This window comes from Triturus cristatus, chromosome 4_1, assembly GCF_964204655.1.
Source record: "Triturus cristatus chromosome 4_1, aTriCri1.1, whole genome shotgun sequence".
Taxonomy (NCBI): Eukaryota; Metazoa; Chordata; class Amphibia; order Caudata; family Salamandridae; genus Triturus; species Triturus cristatus.
The window spans coordinates 416070752-416094456 of NC_140585.1; the positions used below are offsets into that span (position 1 = coordinate 416070752).

The 23705-nt window shown below is 42.4% G+C and overlaps 1 protein-coding gene across 2 annotated transcripts in view; it reads left to right on the forward strand.

Moving 5' to 3' along the window:
• POLR3B (RNA polymerase III subunit B) overlaps window positions 1-23705 on the forward strand; it is a 1087861-nt gene that overhangs the window by 305861 nt on the left and 758295 nt on the right. For both annotated transcript variants that reach the window (XM_085652533.1, XM_085652534.1), the window contains one exon: window positions 16376-16484. In XM_085652533.1, the coding sequence (XP_085508659.1) occupies window positions 16376-16484 (109 nt within the window). The remainder of the gene's footprint in view (window positions 1-16375; window positions 16485-23705) is intronic.

A 23705-nucleotide genomic window follows, 5' to 3' on the forward strand; every position in this document is an offset into this window, starting at 1 on the left:
GGGGTTGGAGGATTACAGGGCATTCAAGGTAAGAAAACCTTCTGGGATCCATCTAAATCATAGCGCTCTGGACACCCCTAGGTATTGAAAAATGTCTCAGATTGAACGGTTTCACTGGGTAGTGACCGAGTCCGGGGCCAAATACTGTTGCTACCCTATCCTCAAAATAGGTCAATTTCCAAGGTGAAAATTTGGAGAATCCATGTTCCATTTCGGGGCTTTTCCAGTCGCTGAGATCTAGACCCATTCACACAAGTAAGGTACTATTTTTATGGGGAGACGTATGGGAAGAAAGAATACTAGAACATTTTTTGTATGATCAAATTAATTTCTCTTTTGGCATTCAAATGTAAGCCAGTGTGCAAGAAAACATATTTAGCAAAATCCTCCTTGAATCACTTGATACTATGGGTAACCCCAAATTCAGAGTTGTGGAAATAACCTCCATTCCCACCCTCTGTATCATGGGCACATTTTAAAAATTCACAGGTTTTTCATACCTATTTTTCATAATTGAACCTGCAGCAGACCCCTCTCCCTACCCCATCCTGAGCTAATAGTGGTAACAGATGTGTCACTACTGGAATGAGAAGGTCATCTGTGACCGGTGGAGATTAGAGAATTCGGGTCTCCAGCAGAGACCAATTTCCACATCAACCTGTTGGTAGTGAGGGATGTTTACTTGACTTTGAAAATCTTCCATCCATCAAGGGAGTGCTGGTTCCCATCTTCCCAGAATATAATACCAACACGTGGTATTGCAACATGCTTGGCATTGTGGGGTGCTGTGCAAGGAAGACCTACACATCTGGAACTGGCTGAATCGTCATGGCATTTCCCTGATTGTACACCAACTGGCAGGATCTTTAAACATCAAGGCAGAGGAAGTCAACCGGCCATGTCTAGCAGACCGTACCACCCGTTCTTGTGCAAAATACCTGTTGTTATGCGATTTGTCTAAGGCTTGATCCACGTTTCCTCCTAAACCCTTTGTGATGCCACACTGGGATCTACATTTGGTCCTTACTTTACTTATGTGCACTTCTTTTTAACCTCTGCACAGCTGCCCTCTATGTCTCCTGACTCTGAAGAGGGTCTTCTCCTCGCAATAACTTAATCTTGTCATCTAAGTGAGCTTTAAGCCCGGTCAGTCCAGCCGCCCTGCTTCACCATCTTTACGGACAAACTGATGCTGAGGACTCGAGCAGCCTTTCTACCGAAGGTTATGTTTCCCTTGCATGTCGGGCAGCCCATCAAAATTCGAACGGTTTTTACTTTGCCTCACCCTCAAAAGAGGTGGCGAGACTTCACGGTTTGAACCCCCTAATGACGCTGAGTTTTCAAATTGATGTTAATATGGCACACCAGAAGAGGATTTTATTCAGGTGTATAGTCCTCTGCATTAAGATCACTTTTCTGCTGGTCAGGAAGCAGCCTCCAGAAGGACTGAAGGCACTTACCACCAGGGCCAAGAGTGCTACCGCTATGCTGTCCTACGAATTGCTTGTCCTGGATATTTGTCTGATGTTCATGAAGCATTATTGCTTTGAAGGCCAAGTCTGCTGGGAAGTGCATTTTGAGTTTTCAGCTCCTTGGGGGCGCAGACAGTATCAAGAAAGAAACTGACATGAGGCTCCAGATGTCACTTCCAGGGTGCAGCAAAGGTTGACGCGGAGCCTCACAATGCCACCTACCAGCACTCAGGAACTATGCTGTAAAAACTTACAGATTTAGCCTGGTGCCAGGAATCTGTGTTTTGGATAGGTTTTCAGCAGACAGAGCATTACCGAAGGTAAGTAACATGTCCGTCTATCCCCCAGGTGCTGGAACAACATTCCCACCAACATGTTATGTTATGTTACGGGGATTTATATAGCGCTCGATTACCCAAGGGTGTAAAAGATAGGGCGGAAGGGCGTTCCATGCCTTGGTGGCTCTCAAAATGAAGCTTCTTCTGCCCCAGGAAACCTTCCTTATCCGTGGTACTATCGCCAACCTGGCTTCCATTGACCGTAACGTCCTTTTAGGATGATACCATTCGATGTTTTGTTTCAGGAACTCCGGGCCCATGCCCTGAAGTGCCTTAAACACAATACAAAGGGCTTTAAAACAGACCCGCTTCCTCACAGGAAGCCAGTGCAGTTTGCTAATTTCTTTGGAAATAGGCGCAAACTTAGCTGTACCTGACAGTAGCCTAGCTGCCGAATTTTGAAGCGTTTGCAGTCTGTTCAAATGGCATTCCTGTAGGCTCAAATATAGACCATTACAATAATCAATCTTGGCCATCACGAGAGAAGTAACCACTGTACGTTGACTCTCCGGCGGTAAGAAGGGGAGGATCTTTTTGATCATCCTAAGGATAAAAAAGGTTGCAGATGAGATAGAATTAATCTGGTCACCAAAATTAAGCTTGGCATCTATCAAGATTCCTAAGTTTTTTATGTTCTTTTTAGACGGTGTGGGAAGAGAACCGAGCTTGGTAGGCCATAAATTAGGAGTCCAGAAGTTTACATCATTCCCAAACAGGATGACCTCTGTTTTACCTGAATTTAATTTAAGGCAGTTACGAGACATCCACGTTCCCACCGCTTCCATGCAATCATGGAATTGTTTTCCAACTTCCAAATCCTGACCTGGCTGTAGTGACACAACAATCTGTGTATCATCGGCATAGGAGGTCAGTTTAAAACCAAATGAACTAATCAGTGAGCCAAGAGAGGAAACGTAAACATTAAAAAGTAGGGGACTAAGAGACGACCCCTGAGGCACTCCACAAGGCAAGGAGAAAGGCTTAGAGTGAAAATTGGCCAATGCTACTGTCTGTGAACGATCTGATAAAAAAGGACTTTAAAAGCAACCAGGCTTTCCCTTGAATACCACAATCTGACAGACGGTCCATCAATAAGCCATGGTGGACCGTATCGAAAGCTGTCGACAAGTCCAGCCAAACCAAGGCAGCCTTCCATTCTCCCATCTAAGGTCTCCCTAATCTCTTCTGTTGATTTTATAAGTGCTGACTCCGTGCTGTGACCCTCTCTAAAACCGTATTGCGTGGGGTCCAATACTTTGTTATCCCGTAGAAAGGAACTTAGTTGCCTATTCATTTCCTTCTCCAGCATTTTAGCTGGAAAAGGAAGGTGAGAAATCGGGCAAAAGTTATTAGGATCCTTACAATCAAGATTCGCCTTTTTTAGTAATGGTAACACTGAAGCCATTTTCCACATTTTTGGGAAGAGTCCAGAGTCAAAAATGCTGATAAAAAGAGGGGTGAGGACTTGAGCTACCGGGTTTGGGGCAGACTTATCTACTGCGACCGGGCATGGGTCAAAAGGCGAGCCAGATCTCACTGTCAAAAGGAGTTTAATAGTGTCAGTTGAGGAAATATCATAACATGTTTTAAAAACCTGGGGGGAATCCTTTAAAAGTTCTACTCCCTCCTGACGGGGAATATGATCTATATTACTACAATTGAACGTGGAGAAAATAACCTCCACCTTGTTCAGGAAAAAACTCTCGATATCCTAGCAGAGTTCCTGACTAGATTCAATTTTGCCAGTGCGAGGGGAGATCAGCTCAGATACTGTATGAAATATTTCTTTGGCCGAGTTTTTTGCTTGAACAATTTTATTTGTGAAAAAACATTTCTTGGCATTAAAAATTAAACCCTTGTATAATGCCAAACTCGGTTTGTATCTTCTTCTGTCTGCCTCCTCATATTTTGTTCTCCAACTGCGTTCTAGAGATTTACAAATACGTTTCTGGGTTTTCAGTTCTTCAGTGTGCCAGGGGGCTGTAGGATGCAATCTTTTAGGAGTACACAGTTTTTTGGGGGCTTATTTCTCACAGGCTGCTGCTAACCAATTGGTATAAAAGGATGTTGCCTCCTCTGCCCCCGTGGGAAGCAGACGCAGCGTTGCTTCCAATTCTACTTCTAGATCTTTCCCCTTAATTTTATTCCAAGATCTACTCTCGTATTGTCTCTTGGAGTCCCCCTTGTTGAACCCATAATTTGGACAGGTGAGTTCGAAACACACAGCGTAGTGATCAGTCCATGTAAGAGGAAGCACGCCTGAAAATAACAAACATCAGAAATGCAAAAACCCACATGCAATACAGAAATAAGTTGAAGATGCATCTCTTCACACAACATAACCCCGCTTATAGGTTACATAAAGTTCAGCGTGTAAAAATGGAAAAGAGAAAAAAAAATGTCAGAAAAAGAAGAGTAATTCAATTATCTCCTCATCTCAGTGAGGTGCATTAGTTGTGACTAAGAACCTATACTAACAAACCAATGTAGAAAACGTACTAGCTTGGCAAAGGTAAAAAGTGAAATTTGTTCCACAGAGAGGCAGTTCTTTAGTCTTTATCTACAGCTTATGTGTTCGTGGAAATGGAGATGTACACACAGGCAAAACCTATTGCTTTTGTGTTGCATCAGCTCCGTTGTTAAGTCAGTGTCACTCTTTGTAGTTTTTCATCATGATCATCAGGATAAAAGGCGTAAGTGTGTCGGGATGGGAATTGTCTGCTCGTGCAACCTTTTAGTAGCATTGAAGGGACCTGACTGCTTTTAGATCACTGCCTAAAACTATTTACGTCTTTTACCAAGTCCTCAATTCATAACACATGCACTGAATGTCATACATAGACATCTTAGGAACCTCAGTTGGCGATGTTGATTGCCCATAGTGTGGTAAATAATTTAATTACCGGGACTTAATTTGATACAGAAAAATAATAAAAATAGCTCAGTAAAATAAGAGGCAAAATCCGTGATATTAGAGGTTCGGAATGGGCTTTATTCCAATGGACGATTCGAATCGTGGACTCCAAGTTCCATCACCACGGAGGTTCAGGAAGTGAAGTACATACTTTATTGATAAGTAATCACTTTTATACAATAGGCATTACAGTGAAGCAAATGCAGGAGGCGTAACAATTGATAGTAAAGATAAAACATACATGCGTAGCAAAAGTGGGCGTAACCGGGTGTAACTAAAGAACGTCATCAGGTATGATGTCATAATAGGGTGGTTCCATGAAAGAATTTTGCAATGTCAGCAGAAATACTTGGCAGAAATGCGCGCGCAGCAGCATGACGTATGATTGACGTGCAACTAGGGGGTGAAGGGGATTTGACATTTAACTCTACATGTGGCGACAGATGTCTGGAGGGTCAAGTCAACCTAATCCCAAATCATATCTAACATCCTATGTTTAAAGAACTATGTTATCCAAAAGAGAGGTCTCTTAGAGTAGAATCTTATTCTATACTGACTATACTGACTGTTAGTGCGTGTACAAGCGTCTAAGTGTCTACACTAGATGCGAGGGCAGAAGTCTTCCATAATAATAGGGCTATGAATTACTTGCATAAAGACAGAGAAGCCGGGCCTTTGCTCGGTAGCTGGAAGAATGTTTACTTAAACTACTAGACAGGAATGCATTGGGCAGGGAGCGGAGCAGATAATTTCGAAGGTGAAATACAGTTTTTGGCAGGCAACAGGCTGATGTCAGGCACCGTGAGCCGCGCAGGGAATGAGACAAAGTTCATGGTCACAGATGCAGGCTCAGACTGGAGCTTTCAGAGGCAGAAGGCAAGAAAAGCTTGATGACAGAATCAGGGCCTACTTGCCTGGACTGTAAAATGGCATAAGTGCACCATATAAAGCCGGTGGCCTTTCATACTTAGGAATGGAATATCCGGCCTATTCATGGCGGATCTGAAAGAGGACGTGTTGACGGTGGACGCACATGTGTTTGCGTCTTCATAACTGGAACTGGAGGGAACATACATGTACTTGTGATTCATACATGAAACCGTTGGGGTCCAAGATAGGGGACATAACTGATCAGAGAAATCCATATTTCCACATTCCCTCCTTGTCCCCTACTTGCCCGTTAAGAGATATCAATCTTCATCAATCCGTTGATCTGTTCATATAGCATCATTTGTTCTTCTTTTTTCTTCTGGGATGAATGAAATCTTGGTGGTGGAATACACGATGTGGCACACAGACCACAGATCGCTGGTCCACATTGTAGACATAGACAGCAACTGAATAGTATGAGAAAGCCAATACCTAGGAAGGATAGGACCTTCCATCCAAAGGTAGATAATACACTCCAAAACCAACCGGACCAAGTCCAGGTGCCTGGATTCTGATGTATCTGGCTTACAATCTTATGAAGGCGAGTTATGGCTTTATATACAGATGGCGAATTTTCTGGTATGAAAATGCAACAACTTGATCCGATGACCCTACAAGCTCCGCCCCTATCGGCCAGGATGACGTCAAGGACAAGACGATTTTGAAGCACAACAATCCGCATAGCAGACTGCTCTTCTGTTAAATTGCCTAAGGCGGAAATAGTTTCGTTCACTACTGCTTCAAGGGTTCTAGTTAATCTACGTATCAGCTTACTATTAGTAACGGTACCTATATAGGGAAAGAGACCTTTATTGAAATCTGTGTATTTTTCCCATGCTGTTTCAGTGTAATCGACTATTGGGAGATCTCTCCTTTCTCTATTGTGTACTAAATGAGTATTTCTGTGATAATCAGGAGGAGCTAGGAAAACAGGTGGCAAAAGGAATCCGATGTAGCAGGTACCATCCCAATCTAGAGGCAGACGTATATATGCCGTCCGACCACATATAAAATAGGAATGGCGGGAAGCTCTAAATGTCGACTTGCCTTGATCACTAAATTCTATTACAGTGGTGCATCTACTATGGCCCATATGTATGGAACCATTCTTTCTTACACATAATTCACCTTCTACTGGAAATATTGACATAGCGGGCAAAATTGGAGTAGCTTCGGATTCGACATTTAGGATCATAAGATTAAGATTAAAATTACCTAATCCATACACTTCGTTTTCTAGATCAGTTCCTGTTCTTTTGGGAAGTCCCTCCTTGTTAGGGTAGCAGACTTTAAGTAAAACTAAGTTCAAATTTCCCCATACCCAGTTGTCTTGATAAACTGCAGAATTCGAATCTAGGGAATTGATTAAACTAAACCATGCTCCACAGGAGCCGTTGTGTGTGAACGGGTATGGAAAGAGAGGTAAAATTCCTTTATAATTCTGATAGGGAGGGAGTCGGCCACATATCCAACAATTTGTAGCATTGCTAACCTGATGGGAATGATGTAACATACTAATAAACGTGTTATTGCGCAGCGCGAATCTATAAGACAACTCATGCAGAGGTAATTCACTAAAAGAATGTTCAGCAGTAACCTTATAAACATGTCTAGAAATAGGATAATATATGTGCAACAATATACTTGCAGTAATTATTAAAAGACTTAAGAAAAACAAAATTAATAACGTCACTGTGCAATGACTACGCAGTGATTTACAGTACGCCTGTCGTTTCAGTTTTATCCTTCTGTTTCTTTCTCTATACAGGTCTAAGTGATACACGTCAGAGACAAATTCGACCGATTCACCTTGGAGAGGACTTAAACAATCAAATTGCCTGACTGGTTAGACCTAAGTTTTAGTTTGTATTGTTCGTGGTTACTCAGTTCAACCAAAGGAAGTTTTGAGTCAATCGAGGAAGACACGCAAGGTGTGTCGTTTACGTCTGACGACAGTCCATGAAATTTCTTGATATGACTTGAATGTATCCAGCCTTTTCGACCTTCGATCTTCACGGCTGTCCTCGTCGTTAGCAGTACGAGCTGAGGCGACCTCCACCTAGGATCCAGCTGAGACTTCCGATCAAAGTTCCTCACTAAGACCAAATCTCCTGGAATTACGTCATGGGGTTTCACCTCAGTGTTGTCGGGAAAAGCTGCAGCTACCTGTGAACGACAAGATTGTAGTGCAGACATCAAGGAAGCCAAGTAATCTGTCAGCATATTACAGTCAATATCAGTTATTTTGCGTGGTATAGGCGTCCCCCACATATTTGGTGGTCTGCCAAAGATCACCTCATACGGGGATAGCCCTGTTCGAGAGTGTGCTACCATTCTCATGTAAAAGAGTGCAACTGGTAACGCTACTACCCAGTCGACACCTTTCTCTCTGCATATTTTGGACAATCTAATTTTCAGGGTCTGATTATGTCTTTCCACGAGACCTGCTGCCTCGGGGTGTCGGACACCGTGAAATTTCCACTGATAGCCTAACAAAAGTGAAACGTGTTTCATTAGTTCGGATGAAAACGGCTGGCCGTTATCTGAGTAGACAACACGTGGTAAACCGTACCGTGGGAAGAATTCTCGAACTAACTGTTTGGCAGTAGTCGGGGCAGTGTAATCTGAAACCGGGTATGCCTCTGTCCAACGGGAAAGAGCACAGACAACTACGAGAACATATTTGAATCCTCGACATCGTTCCATCTGGATATAATCCATCTGGAGGACTTCAAAAGGGTGATCAGGAGGCTGAAATCCACCCTGTTCTACGGGAATGCTTTTTTCTGGGTTAAACTGACAACAGATCATACAGGTACGAACTTTTTGTTTAGCTGCTGCTCGTAAATGTTTGTTGAACCAAATGTGTTGGATGCTGTCTAGCATAGCTTTTTCTCCTAGATGTGCTGGACTATGTACAGTGTTAATAACGACTTGTACCATTGAATCAGGAAGGAACCACACAGATTTTTCCTTCGTCATCCATCCTTGATCCGTTTGGATCCCTCCTAATTCAGTCCATTTCTTTATTTCGTCTGGAGTAGCATGTGTCTGTATGTCAATTACGTCAAGAGCGGGATCCTTAACCGTCATACTATGTGTTGGCGTCGGGACTATTGTCTTTGTCATGTCGGATGTTTGAGTTTGAGCAGTCTGTTTAGCTGTTCTGTCAGCTAGATCATTGCCTTGAGAAATGATATCAGTAACTTTCGTATGAGCTTTACATTTCATAATTGATATTGCAGTGGGCAGATGTATTGCATCTAATAAGGCATGAATGAGGGGTCCGTGCTGAATGTGGGCACCGTGAGAAGTTAAATAACCTCTCTCTCGCCACAGCACGCCGAAGTCATGTACAACTCCGAATGCATAACGTGAATCAGTGTATATGTTGACTTTTTTATTTGTGGCTTGAATACAGGCTTGTGTCAGAGCGATGAGCTCTGCTGCTTGAGCGGACAAGGTATTTATACAATTTGTTTCAATGATTTCAGTGTCTGTTGTGACTGCATAAGCGGCCACTAACTCTCCTGTACCTGTTCTCATACATGAACCATCTACATACAACGTCAGGTCTGGGTCTGACAATGGGACGTCTGTCAAATCTTGTCTGGGTTTCGTCGTGATAGTGATAACTTCAATACAATCATGTGCAAGTGGGTCTGTTCCATTTACAGGTAACAGTGTGGCAGGATTCAATGTACTACAACGTCTGATTTCTATATGTGGCTGAAACAATGTTAATTCGTAACCAGTGAGTCGTGCTATAGTCAAGTGTTGCGTTTGTGTGCGGTTCAAGAGAACCTCTACTGCATGTGGTACTTGTACTGTCAATGGATGTCCTAATACTATGGCATCGCTTTGTCTGATTGCTAAAGCTGTTGCTGCCACTGATTTTAGGCATGCAGGCAAAGCCTGAGCTACGGGATCTAATGTACTAGAAAAATAAGCACATGGTTTGTGTGATCCTGCTTGTTCCTGTGTGAGTACTGACAAGGCAGTACCTTCGCGTTCTGTAACAAAGAGTGTAAACTGTTTATTGTAACGTGGTGTTGCTAAAACAGGTGCTTGGCATAAGGCTTTCTTTAGGCTTTCAAAAGCTTGTGCATGTTCCTGAGTCCAAGGGAGAACAGTCGATGTGGCTGCCTCCTGTGTTGTCAATTGAATGAGTGGTTTTGCTAGAAATGCATACTGAGGGATCCACTGCCTACAATATGAAGTGAGGCCTATGAAAGCCCGCACCTCCTTTTGTGTCTTGGGTATTGGCATATTTGCAATTAGCTGGATGCGATCTGGTGTAAGCTGCCTTCCCTCCTTGGACAGCGAGTGACCAAGGTAAACAACTCGCTGGACACAGAATTGCAGCTTAGAAGGGGACACCTTGTGCCCCTTTTCGGCCAAAAATTGTAATACCGTCAGTGATGCTTTCTCACATTCAGGTTCGTTTCTAGCGGTGATCAGCAGATCATCGACATATTGAAGCTGGGCAGTGTTGACTGGCATGTGGATACTGTCGAGTTCTCGTTTCAGTGCTTGGCTATAGATGCTGGGGCTTTCTGTAAATCCTTGAGGTGCGCGTGTGAATTTAAAGCTACGTCCATTTAAACTAAATCCGAACAAGTATTGGCTTTCCGGATCTATTGGGACGCTGAAAAAGGCATTCTTGAGATCAATTACAGTAAAGAATGTTGCTTCGGAATCAATAGCTGTCAGTAATGACGAGATATCTGGGACCACAGGGAATTGTGGCACAATGCATTTGTTCAATTCGCGCAGATCAATAACCAATCGATATACTGGCGGGGCCTTTGGATCTGTTCGTTTAAGAATCGGAATTATCGGGGAATTACATACATTGGAGTCTGTTTCCACAACCACTCCTTGGACAATGAGCTCGTCAATGATTTGCAGTAAAGCCACTACAGCATCTGGTGGTAACTTGTATTGTCGCATTCGTGGTAGTACCACTCCTGCCTTTAGTGTAACTCGATATGGTGTAATATTCATGCAACCCACATCAGTAGGGCCTTGTGCCCATAAATGTGTAGGTAAAGTCTGCAGTCGGGGATCCATGTCTCGAGACACATAGTGACCTTTGAAATCACGTAAAAACAATCTTACTCCTTCCGGAGAACAACATATTATAGCTCCTAGAGCTTTCAGTGTTTTTATACCTAACAAGTTTTCTGGACATGATTTAGTAAGCAATAAATCTGTAGTTCGGGTCAAGGGTCCTATCGTAAGTGGAAGAGGCTGTGATACTTCATTAACAATAGGTTTTCCTGAAAAACCAAGGGAAATATTCTGTGAGCCTGAGAGGGGTGCCCCTGGAACTTCACTACGTTTTATAGTTGTTCGACTTGCCCCTGTATCAAGTAAAAATTTTCTATCTTGGCCTAATAGTTCACTATGTACATAAGGTCCTTCTTGGTCTACAGGGACCTCGATAAGGGGTAAGTCAACTTCCCTCTCTAGGCTGGTTCATGCGTATCGTTGATAATCAGGATAGTCATACTGTGCGGTCTGGTACAGCTGTCGTGTCGTGGTTTGTGTGGCAGCAACAGGCAGCGCTGGTGCAGCTGGCACAAACTGTATAGACTGTTGTGGAGCTGGCATGGACTGTGCATGCTGCGGTGCTCCTTGTTCATTCTGATCCTGTCTAGGTGGCCGTGGTCTTTCTTGTGTTTTACCTGTGGCGATATTACGCTTCAAGACTGGGCAATCGTGTATGTAATGACCTGGTTGTTTACAATAGTTGCATGTCCCTTTTACAGGTCCTGCTGAATCACCGGACTGTGTCGTACCCTTTTTATGACCTTCAGCTGGAACTGTCTGGGAGACTAGCATTTTCATTTTTGTGTCTTTCATGCGTCTCTGTTCATGTTCTTGTTCCTCTCTAATTCTATTGTAATGGTACTGTAACATTTGTAACATTTGTGATGGGGTATTACCTTGCCAGGTACTCTCGAATTTTAATACTCTATTCTTCACTTGGGGCAAGGAATTTTCAACTAATTTTGTCACAAACAGATGTGGGTATGACTCGCTACTTGCTTTTATGCCACTATTTATACCAAAACATTTTTCGAATCGGGCATAGAAATCACTAGTGTCTTCATCTTGCTTTTGTTTACAGGCTGAGATTGCACCCCAGTCTTCCTTTTTCGTGGTTAATAAACGTGGCAGTACCTGTACTAGTAAACCTGGTAGTGCTTTAGTTTTATCCCCAAGCCCTGCTCCTGCAGTTCGGGCCTTTTCTTCTGCTTCTAATGCTGTCCAGTCTATCTTTTGGTCTCCCACCTCCCACTCTTTTTCCTTAAGTTTTTCATAAATGCCAGCAGGCATTAATACCTTTAATATTGTCATAATGTCGGGATAGGTATACTCTCCCATGAGTAACATGTCTTTAATTTCTCGGTGAAAACCCGCTGGGTCTTTGTCATGACTGGGTACCACTTTCTTCATTTCTAACAATTCTATTTTCGATATGGGCGTATATACAAATACACGTTTAAACTGATTGTCCTCGCCCTTTATTGGGTGTACTTCTCGTAAGGGATTCTGTCTGTCCATGTAATACGTTGTTCTTTCCTTGATGGGCAGTGAGACATGTTCTGGGCATACAAAAAGAATGTACTGCTTTCTTGATTCTAGTATTTCTCTAATTAACTTAGTACCTGAACCTCTCCATCTATTCGTGAGTAATTCAGTCAATATATCAGGTAAAGGACCAGGATCGGAATGTTGGCTTTTATAAAGTATAAGAAGTTGTTGAATCATATAAATCCCAGCTAAACGCTGTTCATCTGGGGTGAGGTTCAAAAATGTGTGTGCTACTGTATCATCACCATATTTTCCGGGACTGTCAACCCAATGAACAGCTGACCTGGCTAATTCTTGTTCATCCATAGAATCGAGTAAATGATAACCCCTTCGTTCTCGGAGTAATTTGTCAGCGGCTTGGAACGAATGCTCGGGGGACCTTATATTTGTTATAGGTGTTTGGAAATTCCTGTTATTATCTGGACATATCGGACGTATCGGGTCAGTGAAACATCTAGTACTATTACAAGATCTTCCTCTACCTACATAGGCTATGGTTTCTGACTGTCCTGTGGGCAGTCCTGATCCTTCCTCCTCCTCGTTTTGTTCAAACTGGTCTACCGCTAATCTCTCTTCGTGTAGGCGTTCTATTTCTTTACGGATCTTTCGGCACATGGCTATCATACATTTTTGCCTATCATGTCTCCCCTCTGATATATTCTGGCTCCATCTGGTAAGGGTTTGCATTATTTCCGGATCTACCTCCGGTCGGTCTTGATTTCTGATTACACAATTTATGAGGAAACGTAACAGTTCCCCCTGTATCTCCACTTTCTGGTATTCCATCGCTCTGTTAATACATTCAGAATCTCGCCCTGTTTGGACAAAATGATATATATTATCTAGATGCATAGTCATTCCTGGTATCTTCCCTAAATACACCGCAGCTCGTCTGATACGTAATGATGCCAGGATCATTTTGTCCTCTTTTCCGGGCACAGGGTCATATCTACAATCTACAAGAAGTTCCTTAAGCGTGCGGGAATTTATGAGTTTGGGGGTACGTGGATGTGCGGATTCTTGAAAAGTAAGTTTATTTATTCTGTGTGGCGTAGAAAAAATGTTGGTAGCACCTCCGGTAGCCCCGTCTGGGGTATCGGGCGTGAAAGGATTCGTTGAACGCGATACAGCAACTATAGGTGTGGACACAGCTGTAGAAGCAGCTGTAGGAACAGATGTGGAAACAGATGTGCTTGCCGGAACTTGTGTCAGGATTTGATGCTGTAGGGATACAGATACAGGATCTTGGCGTTGAACCTCCCCGGCAGACGGTCTATGTGGGGCGGGGTTAGCATACTCGGGAGCTGCGTCATCTAAATATGAGGAAAGAAAAACATCTTCTGCTGTTCTAGGATGCCCCTTAGGATGCATTTTTATTGGGAACAATGGGGGTGGCAAGTCTTTTGGTATCTCCGGAGTAGCCTTAGGTAATCCCTCGGCCAGAAGGGGATACATACCATTCATAAGGGCATTTCTTTGTCTGTCTACTTGTTCTGATTTCACTCGTGTACCTTCTTCAATTAATAGTTTTTCTCGGACTTTATTTGAATTCTCCTTATTTTTCTCCTCCTGTCTGAGTGCTTTTTCTGTACGTCTATGAGATTCTTTACGCCATAACTCAACGGCGTCTTTCTGTGACTGTCTGGCTTTCCTTTTCCATAACTCTTCCTCTACTTTCATGATGCACTCTGCATCCCAGGTCCCAGCTGCGGGCCACCTCTGACTTTCTGGTAATTCCTTGGTGTAGTCTACCCATAAATCAAGAAATAATATAGCGTCTAAGCCGTGTTTATGATACATGAAGTACCCTGGAGTGTCCCTAGGAGGAATAGGAACAGCTTCTTCGAGTACCCCTTTTCTAGTTGTGATCTGTCTTAGTTTCGAAAAGAGCGGCATATTGAGAACTGATCTGATACTTGATCTTGAACAAACTTAATACAATAAACACAATAATGAACAGTCATTCACACCACAATATGCAGGACGTATTAACACATTTAACATTTAACGTTTAAATGAGCAACAATGATGATGACGATCTAAGAAAACTTAATCACAAAACATAATCCTTGGCATTAACTGAATTATTCTGAATTTATATACTTGATATACTAGATATACTGCTAAACAGTACAGATACACTGCTAAAACAGTGCAGACCGGATTTGTGTACCCAAACCCGTCTGGACCGGCACAACTTATGTGCACGTCAGAACGCCTCCCCAGTAATGGTACTCACCGGGTAGCTCGGAACGGAAGGCCTCGGAACGGAACTGAACTGAACTGGACTCGACTCGACTCGAAAACTTCGGAAACTTCGGAACATCGGAAACCTCGGAACTTCGGAACTTCGGAACTTGGTGGGCCTCTGTATACCTCGGATCTTGCTCTCTCAGCTAGGCTCTGGTCGGGATACTTCGCACTTCTCACCGCCTCGTCTGGGTGTTGATCGCAGCCTCAGTCGCCCCCGCTTGACCGGAGGGAGATACAGGAAATCCTGCTGGTACGCGTTGTTGTCCGTCCAGCTGTGGCAGGAGACCGGGCCTGCAACGCACCGCCGGCGCGTGAGATGAGAAAGTGTCCCTGTTCGGGCGCCATTCATGTGGTAAATAATTTAATTACCGGGACTTAATTTGATACAGAAAAATAATAAAAATAGCTCAGTAAAATAAGAGGCAAAATCCGTGATATTAGAGGTTCGGAATGGGCTTTATTCCAATGGACGATTCGAATCGTGGACTCCAAGTTCCATCACCACGGAGGTTCAGGAAGTGAAGTACATACTTTATTGATAAGTAATCACTTTTATACAATAGGCATTACAGTGAAGCAAATGCAGGAGGCGTAACAATTGATAGTAAAGATAAAACATACATGCGTAGCAAAAGTGGGCGTAACCGGGTGTAACTAAAGAACGTCATCAGGTATGATGTCATAATAGGGTGGTTCCATGAAAGAATTTTGCAATGTCAGCAGAAATACTTGGCAGAAATGCGCGCGCAGCAGCATGACGTATGATTGACGTGCAACTAGGGGGTGAAGGGGATTTGACATTTAACTCTACATGTGGCGACAGATGTCTGGAGGGTCAAGTCAACCTAATCCCAAATCATATCTAACATCCTATGTTTAAAGAACTATGTTATCCAAAAGAGAGGTCTCTTAGAGTAGAATCTTATTCTATACTGACTATACTGACTGTTAGTGCGTGTACAAGCGTCTAAGTGTCTACACTAGATGCGAGGGCAGAAGTCTTCCATAATAATAGGGCTATGAATTACTTGCATAAAGACAGAGAAGCCGGGCCTTTGCTCGGTAGCTGGAAGAATGTTTACTTAAACTACTAGACAGGAATGCAATGGGCAGGGAGCGGAGCAGATAATTTCGAAGGTGAAATACAGTTTTTGGCAGGCAACAGGCTGATGTCAGGCACCGTGAGCCGCGCAGGGAATGAGACAAAGTTCATGGTCACAGATGCAGGCTCAGACTGGAGCTTTCAGAGGCAGAAGGCAAGAAAAGCTTGATGACAGAATCAGGGCCTACTTGCCTGGACTGTAAAATGGCATAAGTGCACCATATAAAGCCGGTGGCCTTTCATACTTAGGAATGGAATATCCGGCCTATTCATGGCGGATCTGAAAGAGGACGTGTTGACGGTGGACGCACATGTGTTTGCGTCTTCATAACTGGAACTGGAGGGAACATACATGTACTTGTGATTCATACATGAAACCGTTGGGGTCCAAGATAGGGGACATAACTGATCAGAGAAATCCATATTTCCACAATAGAATAATTCCTTCTGTTTGGTCGACCATTGCTTAAGAGGTAGACCACTGGCTTATGTGCTACTGGTATATCTCATCCGAACTGACATAGCACTTACTACTGTTTATGGTTGCACTTTAAATACATTTTGAAAATGTTTTAGTGGCTATAGGACAACTCTGTCTAGTGGCTTATCATAATGTAAGAAGGGACCCATAACTCTCATTAGTTAAAAACCCACATAGATAATAGCTTTATTGGTTTGTAAATGTAGTGTTGTGTATTTTGCTAGTCAATGTCTGCAGTACTAATTGAGGTTGACTTTCTGTTAAAATGTTTTTCTTCCTTAGTTCTACCCATGAGAAAAAGAGCAGAACTAATATTGCTGTGAAGCAAGGACGATTTTATCTAAGGCACAATACCTTATCAGAAGATATACCCATTGCAATCATATTCAAGGTGCTCTTTTTATTAATATATGGTAATTGTAGCATAGCAAACTAATTAATGAAATGGTCCATATCTCCTTGAGAATTTAAATGTGTCTGGTTTTGTTGCTCTGCTCTGTACTTTCCCATTTAAAATGTGTTTTTTTGTTTAAAATTATGTTTATAATTTCCTGGGTATTGAGAAATGGTTGCACGAAACAAGAAAACAATTGTTAAAGGTCTCTGCAGGCTCAAGAAATATTTCCACCCCATGACGTATGGGATTACCCATAGAAGGGGTAATGGTATGTTTGTGAAAAAATACTAAAGGGATATGCATTTATCAATAATTTGGTCTTTACTTTAAGAGGAAATCTATTCATATACACATGTAAAGCAGCTTTGGGTTCAGGAGGCTAGCGGTTCTCAGTTAACACATCACTGGGCTGGTGACATTTGAGAAGATTCTTCTTGAAAGGATCGAAGATAATTTAATGCCTTATTCACAAAGCTTTTTCCTTAAGAAGGTGTGACTTAGGACTAGAAATTAAAGTGCAATAGCACCTTTGTCTGAAATATATCCCCAACCTAACTTACAATGAAAAAACTTTCTGAATCAGGCCATAGCTCTTAGCAGTCATTAATTCACCTATGTTTTCAATCCCTCATCAAGAAAGTGGTCCTTAATGAATCACCCTGACTGATTTCTCTGCTCTTTCTGAATCCATGTTACCTGCATACTGCTGCTCCTTTCACACTAGAACATGTTGGGGCCCGCTGTTAGTTTGCATTGCTTTCTGTCTCCAGGTATCTTGCACAGTAGTGTCTCTAATTAGCCCCCAGCATCCTACACTTGTGGGCATACTTTCACCTTCTGTTGAGCTGAATCCCAGTACATTAAGATCACAAGAGAAAGTGACTGTTTGTATATTGGGATAGCTTGCTTTGAATCTCTGTACAATTACTCTGCTAAGCAGCTTACCTTTTCTTTTCTTTTATTTATCCATCTCCAGCCCTGTCGCCTTAAATATGTATTTTAAAATATTGTAAGATTTCCATATTTTTACTGGTCTGTGGTTTGGTTTTGATAATTAGTCTTCAATATTTTGTCATAATATTATGAATTATTTTAATCTAAGACAAAAGCAACAGGCAGTGGACCAAACCTAAATACCGCACACACAACTGATATCTCCCAACAATGAATTTGTCCAATCAGGAAATTTCAATATAGCAATGTGTGCACTCACTGTAAGCACCCTCTGCCCTACGAGTGCCAACCTACAATGGGTGAAAACAAATTAACAAAGCAAACAGTGGTGCACCACTTCCAGTCCCAATAGTTTCAAGTATATCCACAATGTTCTGGAGGTAGTAGAAACTTTTCTTTTTATTGTTGTCATCACTGTATATTAAAAAGGTCAGCCACTGCGTTTCGTCCACTTACTTGTGGACTTCTTCAGGGCACCAAGAATAGAGAAATATCTGTCCTTGTTTGACCAAGAGGATATTGCAATTCCTTCCTTATGCAGTCAATGGTGATAAAATGTTATCCGTGGCAAGATCAGTCCAATGGTCTTGAGGTTTAACGGAACAACCGTACAAGTCACGGAAGTCACTGTCTGATGGATTTCTTTTTGTGCCCATCATATATATTAGATCAGCATAATCTAACTGACTCTTTGTTCCTAATCAATGTGTCCAGGAGAGGGGTGGGGGAAGGAGAAAGATACCTCCTCGTTGAAAAAACACTGTGATAGGTGATGGTCCCTCAAGCATGTGTGGTTCCAAATCGCAAAAATGAAGAAGTCCAAATGTAAGAAGAAGTCCACATGTAAGTGGACGAAACCCGTTGGCTGACCTTTTTGATATACAGTGATAACACAACAATAAAAAGAAGAGTTTCTACTACCTCCAGAACATTGTGGATACACTATTGGGACTGTGGAAGTGGTACACCGTTGTTTGCTATGTTTACATTATGAATTATTAGGTGTTTATAACTGTAACCAGTAACTAGCAATATTTACCTTATTTGCATGATTTGGATGTGAATGTTTGGGCTTTTAGATATTTAAGGCTTTAGATATTTTGACATTGAATATTTGAGCATGTATATATTTTTGTTTAGATGTTTTGATCTAAATATTATATCTTGAAAACTTTTGACTTTAGATATTTCTGTCTAAATAACTGTATGCTGATACCTATATTTTACTGTCAGATGAACCATTGTGTTAAACCTTGGCAAGATTGTCTGAAACATAACATGCAGTGTCAAAATTGTGTAAAATACATTCTGTCACCATGATCACTTATTGTGCTTCACTTTCACTGTTGATGCCCATATACTTGCATGCTAGACCGATTTGTGTCTGGAGCCTTGGAAATCATATGGAAAAATGTCCAAGTTCTATCCAATACCATTCACTCTCTGCCTTAGTTTAGCAGATACAGCATTAGGCCACTGCTATAGCAGTGGTGCTGGTGCATGAACATATACTGTGCGGGCGAAGCCATTATATGTTAATTTTATAACGGTTAGAATGAAAAATGAGAGATGTTTAGCTGATATTTGTTCACACTCATAAGTTTGTCTTGGACCATGATCATAATTCTCTTCTAGAGGTCTTCCAAGAAGAAACACAAGACCATGAAGGATGAATCAAGTTCTATAAATCAGGGGTAGTACTCTCCAGAAGACATTCGAGATGAGTTCCTATGTGGTTTCTATTAACGAAAGGAACATTCATATTTTCCTGACTTACGACTAATTAGTGGTTGTGAGCCCAGAAGTATGAATGTAGCATGTCGTTTATTTCTCACAGTATTACTCCGGAATTCATTTGGTGCAAGGCAGTTGAAACCGACCATTTTGATTTGAGTCCCCCATGCATCATTTGTAAGTTCGATTGTGTTATAATTAACATATATTTTCCCTTTTTAGGTATCTCCTTTATTGAATTATGTGTGTTGGTTAGTTTTATATAAATGGCAAATGTGAAATGCGGGCCCCGGGCTTGAGAGCAGGACAGAGTGTGACCGAACTTTGTGCTAGAGACACGAGACAAAGGCCATACAGAACCGTATCCCCTTCCTTTGCTGCAGGTTACCCGGAGGCACATTTAGCCTTTCCTCTGTGGGCTTATTGACTTGCCTGCTGACGCATACAAGAACAGCAGACTCTGTTTTGCTGAACATTGGTACTGTTGTTCAGAAGAGTTATCCAGGTGTGAACCATCTTTGGAACTCTAATTTAACCCCTTTTCTTGCGCTAAGTTTAGTTTTGATAACTAAAGAGAGGAGGGTGATTTTGGAGTTAATATGGAGAAAGCTTTATAATATCACCAAAATCCTACATTATTATTTGCTAACCACTCTTTTAGTAGTCGTTGTTGACATTATTTTGTTGATTTATATAATAGTTACTATTCGTATTGAATGCACTAGTGTAGATTTTTGCATTTAAATTAATAATTCTTTAAAAAATCCCTGGTTCCATGTCCTTTTTAACGTGTCTTTTCAAAATGAAAAAAGTTTTGGGCTGCACTGACTATACCTGTGATACCTCAAATTATGTATCCTTTCCTGGCACTCATCTCAAGTAGTCCTTAGTGGGTTGCTGGGTGGTTGCAGTCCAGTTGTCTTTCTATCTCGGGTTGGCACATTGACAAAGTCCTCAATGTCAGGGGGTCTAGCCTATTACCGCACCATGCTCTGAAAATAAATCGTATCAGTTGTCTTAACCTTGCGCTCCAGCCAGGACTGTGTCAGTAAAATTCAGCCTTAATTATGTAGCAAGACATTCAGGGCTTTGGGGTGGTGAGAGGTCTCTCGTTGCTTGGCTCGGAGTCCAGGACTTATATCATAAATACTCTTCAAATATGGTCGTTGAAACACATTTTAGTTTGCTATATTAAATTATACAATGTTATTGAGTGGCAATTGTTAGCAGTGACCGATTCTAATCATTAACATAAAAACATTCATCCCCCTACCACCACTTCCGTGTTGACGATGCTATCAGTGAACCAAGAGGAATGACAGCTGTCTTTTGCCTCCAATATGTGGCCTAGATTGTTACGATAGATAGAGTAACATCATAGTATTTTGCCTTGGAGCATCACACACCCTTATTGATCTATTTCAAGGTGCTCTCGTGATTATGAGGAAAAAGGAGGCGCTGTGAAAAAAGTGCCTGCCTAGAATCACACCGTGTGGTCAGTTGGAAGCTAGGATAGGTGTACGGTTTCCTGATTTCAACTTGTGTGAATTTAGCCATGACCTAGTTATCTCATTCTCTCCCCTGTTCTAGATCAAGGCTTTTTGCTTTTTGTTTAATTATTTTGAGGCGCTAAATAAGTGCACTGTGTTAAATACTTCCAGGCTCTGCATGTTTCATAAGTATTGATGGTATTAGTGTTTGGTAAGCGTACCCAGAGCATCCACCATTGGTCAGTGCATTGAGATCATTTGCTCCACGTAGGTAATAGTCTTTATTCATTTCCATCATTGTTTAGTTAATTCATCTGCCCACTCGTCACCATCCAACTATTCATTTATTATTTATGGAGCCATGCAGCTCTGCATCCATTGTCCATCCATCCAATCGGTGATTAAGCAAGGTTCAATAACGAAATATGTGTTGCAAAAAATATTGAGGGGAGAGCAACCCCCTCAAACCCTTCTTTGATTGGTCAGTTGTGCTCACTATGTTCAGTAAAGGGGGCCGGCATGACCCACTTTGCCAGGCTGCTGCTTTTAGTCCCAGTTAGCCTTTCATATGCACATGAATGCTTTAAAACAGATGTAGATGTCATTGATCCAGTTACCCTTAATCTAATTGCAGTTGGGGACCAGTTGGATGGACTGGGCTAGGCATGAAATTCTTCCCTGTAGGCAAGGCGTAGTGGGGTAAAAAAGAGGCTACTAATAACCCTCACCCTGGGGCAAGGTGGGGGGCGGGTATAAAATGCCCCCATTGCCTTGGTAAGGATTGGCTGCACAAAAGCCCTCCCCCACCCCCCTGTTTTGGGGCAATATAGAGGAGACCCCAAATAACCCTCCATGCCCACTACAAGCTTAGCTTTTACTTTTATTAGTCTCTCCTGGTGTTCATGAATGGTAGGACTAATGTGTTTTTCATTACTCAGTATGTAGCTTGTTGACCTTTTAAAATCTTTCCCAAGCTTTGCCAACATTAGAAACAAACAAAAAAAAAATTACGACTGATTTATGACATGCATGTGCATATGTCATCAAAGGAGGGTCTCTATAGTGTCATGACACATTACTTACCATTAGTTGGTGTCTTCGTCACTCTCACTACTTTTGTCTTTCTTGGTCAGTTGCCGCTGGGCTGTCTTAATTGGGAGAATTTGTGTTTCACTTGTTTAGATCTCACACACACACCACACCACACCACACATTCCTTTGTTCCACTTTGTGACACTGCTTTAGCTCACGCTGTCAGTACAATCTGCACCGATCTACAACAGTTTGCTCTACTTTTGACAATGCTGTCAATCCATTTTACACCACGTCAATCCACTTTACACCACGTCAATCCACTTTACACCACTCTATGCTAGCTTGCTCCACTCTACACTACACTACTCCACTCGTACACTCTACGCTACTTCACGCCCCTCCACAACACTCTACTCCACTATACGCCCCTCCACAACACTCTACTCCACTCTGTTACAACACTCCATTCTACTCTGCAGTACTCTACGCCACTCTAGTCCACGCCACTCCGTGATGCCATACTAAACTCTACTCTAGGGTACTCTGTTCAGCTTCAATATGTTCCGCTCCACTCTGCGACACTTCACTCTGCAATACTCGATGCCACTCTACTCCTCTCAAGGCCACTTCACTCCACTCTATGCCACTTTAGTCCACTTTACTACACTCTACGCCACTCCACGCCACTCCACTTTAGTCCACTTCAATCTACTCCACTGTATGCCAGTCGACTCCACTCCTCTCAACTCTACTCCACTCTGCGCCACTTCTCTACGACACTCTACTTCACTCCACTTCACTCAATCAACTCTACTCTGCAGCAGTCTTCTCCACTCTGCGACATTCCACTCCACTCTGCGACATTCCACTCCACTCTGCGACATTCCACTCCACTCTGCGACATTCCACTCCACTCTGCCATATTCCACTCCACTCTGCCACACTCCACTCTGCCACACTCCACTCTGACACACTCCACTCTGACACACTCCACTCTGACACACTCCACTCTGACACACTCCAGTCCACTCCATGCCACTCTACTTTAGGCCACTCTATGCCACTCTACTCCACTCTACTTTAGGCCACTCTAGGCCACTCTACTTTAGGCCACTCTAGGCCACACTACTTTAGGCCACTCTACTCTGCGATACTCTACATCGCTCTAGGCCACTCCACTCTGAAATACTCTACTTCACTCTAGGGCACCCCACTCTGCAATACTCTACTTCACTCTAGGCCACTCCAATCTGCAATACTCTGCTTCACTCTAGGCCACTCCCCTCTATGACACTCCAGGACACTGAACTCTACACTACACTCCACTCAGTGACATTTTACTCCAGTCTGTGCCAGTCGGCGCCACTCTGTAACACTCCACTCTGACACTTTACTTCACTCCACTATATAGCACACCACTCTGTTACTCTGAGCCACTCAACACTGCCAACTCTACTCTACGACACACTACGTTACACCACTCTACGCCACGCCACACCACTCCAATCCATATTATGCCACTCCACAACACTTCACCCTACTCCACTCCACTCTGTGCCACTCCGCAACACTGTAATTCTACTCCATTCAGCGCCACCCCACTCTACGACACTCCACTCCACGACACTCCACTCCATTCAATACCACTGTTCTGTACTCATTGCTGAACAGGAGCCACGCTGGTGTATAACATGACTAAAACAAAGTGACAAAGCCAATAGCTCTCGCAAATGCAATATCCATTGGCTCTTGGCCATGCTTGTTTTTCTTTTTTCCGTTACTGAAAAGTATCATCAGAAAGCATTGACAAAGCCAAAAGTCGTGCTTTATTGACATTGCCAATGCTTGTTTTCTCTTTAATATTTCTTTTTAATCTATTTTTTATTTACTTTCTCCTTTTTAACAAATGATTCCAATAAAGTGCAAAAGATAAAACTACTTTTGAAAAGAAATGAGATTGTAAAATGAAAATATGGGAGTTTTTGAGCTTTAGCCTTGCAGC